Here is a 6,074-nt window from a genome sequence, read left to right on the forward strand (position 1 = left end):
TCTTAGTTTCTCGTTTTCTAGAATGTTCATATTATCTATACGCGTTCCGCAAATTTCTATCAATGTGATAACTTTTCTCTTTTTGTCATATACAAATAAATCCAGTTTTTTACTGAAAGTTTAATTCCGTCTTAATCATCGTATCTACTTTAATTTTTACATAGCCATATAAAATATCTACATTTTTATATAACTAAAGATTTGAAACACATACATTAAAGTATATTTTATATAATATAAAATCCCACAATAAATATACGGAGTAAATTTAAGCTATATGTAAAATATGCGCTCTTTTTTCAGCTTGAAATTTTACGAGTCTTAAAACTGATATTGGTAGGTAAAAAAATATAAAATCTGGAAAATTTTATTATGAAAAATTAAAGTTATTTATTCAACGCCTAATCTTGGCATTATATTCATACTCATCAATTCTTGAAAAAGTAACTTACAAGCATAAGGAATCCTAATTGAAACTACTTCACCACCACACATCCCACAAACTTTTCCGTACAAAATCACGCCACAGTTTTTGCATACGAGTGCATTAAAGAGATCTGAAGATATCAACAATCTTTCTACAAGAAGGCTAGACGCACCGTATCCTATCAAGCAGTCTCTTTCCATTTCACCTAGTCTCAATCCACCATCTCTGCTCCGTCCTTCAGTCGGTTGTCGAGTCAACATTGCTCGAGGACCCCTGCTTCTAGCATGAATTTTATCAGCAACCATGTGTTTAAGTTTTTGATAGTATATTGGACCATTGAATATATATGCCTGAAGTGGCTTTCCAGTTGTGCCAGAGTAGAAGGTGTCTTTACCCGTATATGAAAAACCGTTTAGAGTGAGTGTTGATGTAATATCATCGAGAAAATTGTTTTTATTTCCCATATGTTCGTTATCAAGAACAAGTGAATTATCTTTTTCACTTCCAAATGGTGTACTATCCATTCTTTTTCCCTTTAACACGCCGGCCTTTCCACATAGTAGTTCAAGAATCTTTCCAACAGTCATTCTTGAAGGGAATCCGTGTGGGTTCATGATAATGTCAGGGCAAATTCCGTGGTCTGAGAATGGCATATCAACTTCATCTACAATGAGGCCGACAACACCTTTCTGACCGTGTCTTGAACTAAATTTATCCCCTATTTCTGGTGGACGAACTTCTCTTAGTGATGTCTTTATTAAGATATTTTCAGATGAGCGGGTTATTGCGACTTTGTCAATAACAGTTCTGAGATTTTTTTCGTTTGTTTTTGATTTAAATGTGTGGCCTGAAAATTTGTAGGTTCTGTCTTGTGTTGGAGTTTCGTGGTTTATGAATATTTGAGAGTCATAGAGGATTGTTCCTGGGGGTGCAAGACCGTCTATGTCTAAAGCGAGGTTTTTGAATGAGTTGAAGTCGAACTCGTTTGCATTTTTGTTTTCGTTATTAACGATGTTTTCATCTTTTTTTTCGTTATTAGCATCATTATAATTCTTATTTTCGCTGTGAACATCATTTTTGTCTTTGTTTTTGTCATATGCATCATTATTATTTTTTGAATTATGGTCTTTAATATTGTGGTTTAGGGTAATATCACCGGTGTCTTTAGTTTCATTTTCCGATATATTATTTTCTTTACACCCATTATCTCTATCATCTGCATTATCTTTTTGATGATTTATTATAACTGTGTTGTATTTGGGTTGAGTATCTGTTTCGTCCTCTTTTGTACTATTACATATGACAGTATTGTATTTAATCGATGAATTATCATTTAACTCATTAACTACCGGACTATTGATCGCTTTATCCTTGCTATTTATCACTTTATTAGAGCTGATAACAACGTCGGGCTTATATACTCTGTCACAAGATCCATCTGCATATGTTTTAATAATAGCGCTATACCCCTTTACAACTTCACATCTTCCAAATCCTCTTTCCACACTACTTTTATTCAACACAAGGGCATCTTCAATGTCGTATCCAGTCATTGACATTACGGCAACCATAGAATTAATTCCAGCAGGAAGATATTGAAATCCGATGAGATCAAGAGTATGAGAGGTTACAATGGGTTTTTGGGCATAAGTAAGCACATATCCAAGAGTATCAAATCTTTTTTTAATTGACGTAGTGTAGTAACCCATTGCTTGCTTTCCCATGGCACATTGGTATGTGTTACGTGGAGATTGGTTGTGATCAGGAAATGGTATTAGGCCAGAAACAGTCCCGAGAATCGATGATGGGTCTATTTCTAGATGTGTGTATCGTACTATATTTCTTTTTTCGTATTTGTTCGGCCTGTTGTTGTTAAGAGTTTCGTAGTCTAAACAAATCAGAGAGTCACCGGATTCGTTTGGATCAAGGTATTCTATCTTTCCTTCCATCACTAGGATCTCAAAATCTTTGTATTTGAGATCGATGTAATTCATGTCTTCGGGTGTTACCGCAGGGTATAAATAGTCATATTTGGCTGTTTCTTCATTATTTTTCAGTGATGTATTTTGCTTTTCTTGATCATTTCTTAAAAAATTTATATTGTGCGTATCCGAATGGTTTTTTAGGGATTCATTGAGACTTGCTTCATTATTTTTATTTTTTGCTGACCTTTGCTTTTCTTCATTACTATTTGAGACAGTAGTGGGTGTTTTTTCTGTATTTTCAGGTGATTCCGCCGATCTTTCAACATAATTATAGTGTCTATTACTTTCCAAGTCAAATCGAACTTTTATATTATTGTTAATGGGAATACTCAACTCTTCTAATAATGGATTTACTGAACCTTCAACCACACTATTAATTACAAATCTATTATTTGTTTTGTTATTTTCAATAAGTTCTTTTGATGATGCCGATGAAGCCAAACTTTCTCTGACTTTCATTATGATCAATGGTCTAGTTATTCTTCCACCATCTGACGATATATTGACAGTTTGTAGACTCTCATTTTTAAATATACTAACCCACTTATCAATTCTACCTTTTCTTCTAGCCTTTCTAAAACTTTCAACAAACCTATCAGGATCATCAATAGTACCTGTAATTGACCCATTTAAAAATACCATGTACCTATTCCCCTTTCCCTTTCTTTCCAAGCAATTACCACTGTCCCTTTTATATAAATTATTTCCAAACACCCTTATATCGATGCACCCCAATGCAAATACAACATTTCGAACTTTCTCTTCATCACATCCCGTTGTTATCTCTGCCATAAGACTTAAATTCTTAACCAGCCCGCAACTTTCTCCTTCGGGTGTATCACTTGGACATATATATCCCCATTGGCTTGTGTGTAATGCCCTAGGACCACTTACTTTTCTGGTTTTTTCGAACTGTGAGTTTATTCTTGACATCATTCCGAGAGCAGATACATAACTTAGTCTGCTTAAAACCTGTGTAACACCGGCACGTTCCATTCTAAATCTTTTAACTGACCAGTTACCCGTACTTATGGCACGGTTAAATGTAGTTGTAATAATATGGACTTGTAAGTTCATAAATGTAACTATGTCCGGTGCTTTATTGACATATTTTTTGAGAAATATTTTGTCTATCGACTTTTTGAGCTCTGTATTGTAGCGCTTAAAAGCATCTTCAAAGAGGAGAGAAAGGAGCGTTCCAGCAAGTTCAAATCTTTTATTTCCCGTAAAGTCTTTGTCATCGTAAAACAAATCATTTGATGTATTTTGAAAATCTATATCCGATGATTTTTTGTTATCTTGATCATCATCAATATTTTTCTCATTAGAAATATTCATATAAGATAGTGATTCTTTTGAATGAATGGCTTGGATTACACGACGGGCCATAACACATACATAAATTGCCTTTATTCTAAGATCTATTCCTCCAACACTGACGTTTGGAAGAAGAATGTCAGCAACAATCATTCGAGCCTCATCTATCCTGCATGAACCCACCTTACACCTCACTCTTTCCCCAATATAAACAAGAGCTGAATGAACAGAAGATATGCCTTTAGAATTACTAGATTCCAAACTTGGTTCGATCAACGATGATACAGCCACACCGCATTTAAAATCAGTACCCCCAGAATCTCCAATCTCATTTTCTTTATAAGATTCGCTATAAGATCTACCTGCAATACATTCCATAATCTCAAGATCACTTACCATACCAAGTGCCTTAACTACAATTATCAAAGGAACATCTTCAAGAAAAGAATTTGTCTTTACAAACAATTCACGTGTTCCTGCATTCATGTAAACAACTGTCTTACTTTTTCGTTCATGAGTAGACGAAGTAACACTCGCCTCCACACCATCTTTCTCTTCCAGCAATAGTATCCTATTTTTAGATAACTGTTCTTGTATAAGAATAACTCTTTCAACTCCATTTACAATAAAATATCCGCCCGTATCATGCATACACTCTTTATAGCTCGCATGCTTATGATAAATATTCATCGTAGTATCAATTAACGGAAATTTATCTCCTTCTACTACGGAAAATTCCGTTGATGATAAGTAACATCGAGATGATCTCAACATTATTGGTATTCTCCCTATACAAACGACATTTCGAATAATATCACTTCCACGTACATACTCTATATCAACCATAACACTTCCTGAATAAGTACCATCACTAATACGACAATCACCAGGATACACCTTTTCTAGTAAACCACTGTTCGCCGACATGGTCGGAAAATCCACCCACACTCGGTTGTACTTTAAATAAAAAAGAGGATCTACATCACTGTCTACTATTCTATTCGCATCGACTATCATCGGTAGATCTGTCTCAATAAAATAGTTGAAGGAATGAAGATGTTGACGAACTAAACCACATTTTGTTAGATGTGCTCGGATTAGACTAGTATGTGACTGGTACATTCTTAATTAGGCCTCATTTAAAATTCAAAATATTAAATTAATTCAATGTCTGCAATGTGAAATATTTATAAATTTCACAATAGGATGAATGATATCTTAATTTAAAATCATTTGATTTCACCGACAAAAAACATTAACAAATAATTGTAAATACAACCGAACATTGTATTTATAGCAAAATATATAAATTTATGTCTTTAATTAACTAGAATAATACCCTATGTTATAACAAGGGATAGTGTTAACAAAAATCCATAAGTCGTATATTAAGCTCTAGCGGATACTAACAGAAGGGGAAGAATGTGCACAAAAAATAGTATTAAGAAAGACCCTTGAATGTATAAGTTTTGAGCTTAGAAGATGTATTAAGGAAGACTGTAAGGATGATGTACTCAAAAATACTATCAGCAAATCTATAATATATAGAGACATCTAAAGTTTTGCGCGAGGAAACATAAAAAGTTAAAAGAAAATTTAGCCCTTAAATTCTAAATAAAGTCTTTTAAATTTTTTTATTTCAATTCCTTTAACGCAAGACATTTGAACTCGTCTCATTTATAAGAAGAAGAGCAGTTGATGAAAGATAATCAGGTGAACTTTCAAAATGTGTATTTAGAAGTTGTGCAATGTGCCCAATAAGCAGAGCACGTCTCAATTGATAAAAATAAACCTACCCCATAAATAAAAAAATAAATTTCCAAATATCAATTTGTTTGTCCTTACTCATATAGGTGCTTAATATTATTTATCTAGGTTTTACATACCCTTGAATTCGCGAAGAGTTTTTTTTTAGCCGAACATAAACATTGATTTTTTATGGAAGGCTGTGAAATATTGTAAATATAATATTATAGATTTAATAATTACTAATCTATTATTTAAAGGGTTAATTTTATTCTTTTAGGAATTCCATCTACTGAAATGTAGTTTGTTCATTAGAATATTGCAAAGCCGCTTAATGCAATTTTCGACACCACCCCTAGCCTATATTCGTCAATTGCTCTTATTATGCAAAATAATAATAGTATTAATTCTTGTAAATTATTGAGCTTGCATGTATGCTTCATTTTCATCGTGATTTTTAAAACCTTAACATATTTTTTATGGAATTTTAAAACACCTCATCCCAAGTAATAAGATGTGAAATGGGTTATGCTTTTAAAACTTATGTTTGAATAGATAATAACTTCAAATTTTTATCTATAAAAATGATAAATAAACTG

At 33.0% G+C, this 6,074-nt stretch overlaps 1 protein-coding gene and 1 pseudogene across 1 annotated transcript; both read right to left on the reverse strand.

Moving 5' to 3' along the window:
• Positions 1-390: 390 nt before the first annotated feature.
• LOC147076032 (uncharacterized) lies at positions 391-3,882 on the reverse strand. Its single transcript, XM_085941743.1, has 4 exons — positions 3,758-3,882; positions 2,856-3,655; positions 1,857-2,423; positions 391-1,448 (listed from the first exon to the last, which is right to left on the reverse strand). The coding sequence occupies exons 1-4, from the start codon at positions 3,880-3,882 to the stop codon at positions 391-393; spliced, it is 2,550 nt and encodes an 849-aa protein (XP_085797869.1).
• Positions 3,883-3,893: 11 nt separating this feature from the next.
• Positions 3,894-4,851, reverse strand: LOC147076033 (uncharacterized; annotated as a pseudogene).
• Between the last annotated feature and the right edge of the window lie 1,223 nt (positions 4,852-6,074).

Source organism: Rhyacophila brunnea, unplaced genomic scaffold (genome assembly GCF_057557595.1).
Source record: "Rhyacophila brunnea isolate RB1 unplaced genomic scaffold, BYU_Rbru_1.0 scaffold_135, whole genome shotgun sequence".
NCBI classification, from domain to species: Eukaryota; Metazoa; Arthropoda; class Insecta; order Trichoptera; family Rhyacophilidae; genus Rhyacophila; species Rhyacophila brunnea.

What these genes read in the sequence shown, in the direction of transcription:
- LOC147076032 (XM_085941743.1), bottom strand. Translation starts at nt 3,882, where the DNA reads ATGATTGTTGCTGACATTCTTCTTCCAAACGTCAGTGTTGGAGGAATA. An exon ending in ATTCATTCAAAAGAATCACT is followed by an intron (nt 3,656 to 3,757) that starts ATCTTATATGAA and finishes TGATTTGTTTTA; the next exon opens with CGATGACAAAGACTTTACGG. An exon ending in AACATATGCAGATGGATCTT is followed by an intron (nt 1,449 to 1,856) that starts GTGACAGAGTAT and finishes ACGAAAAAAAAG; the next exon opens with ATGAAAACATCGTTAATAAC.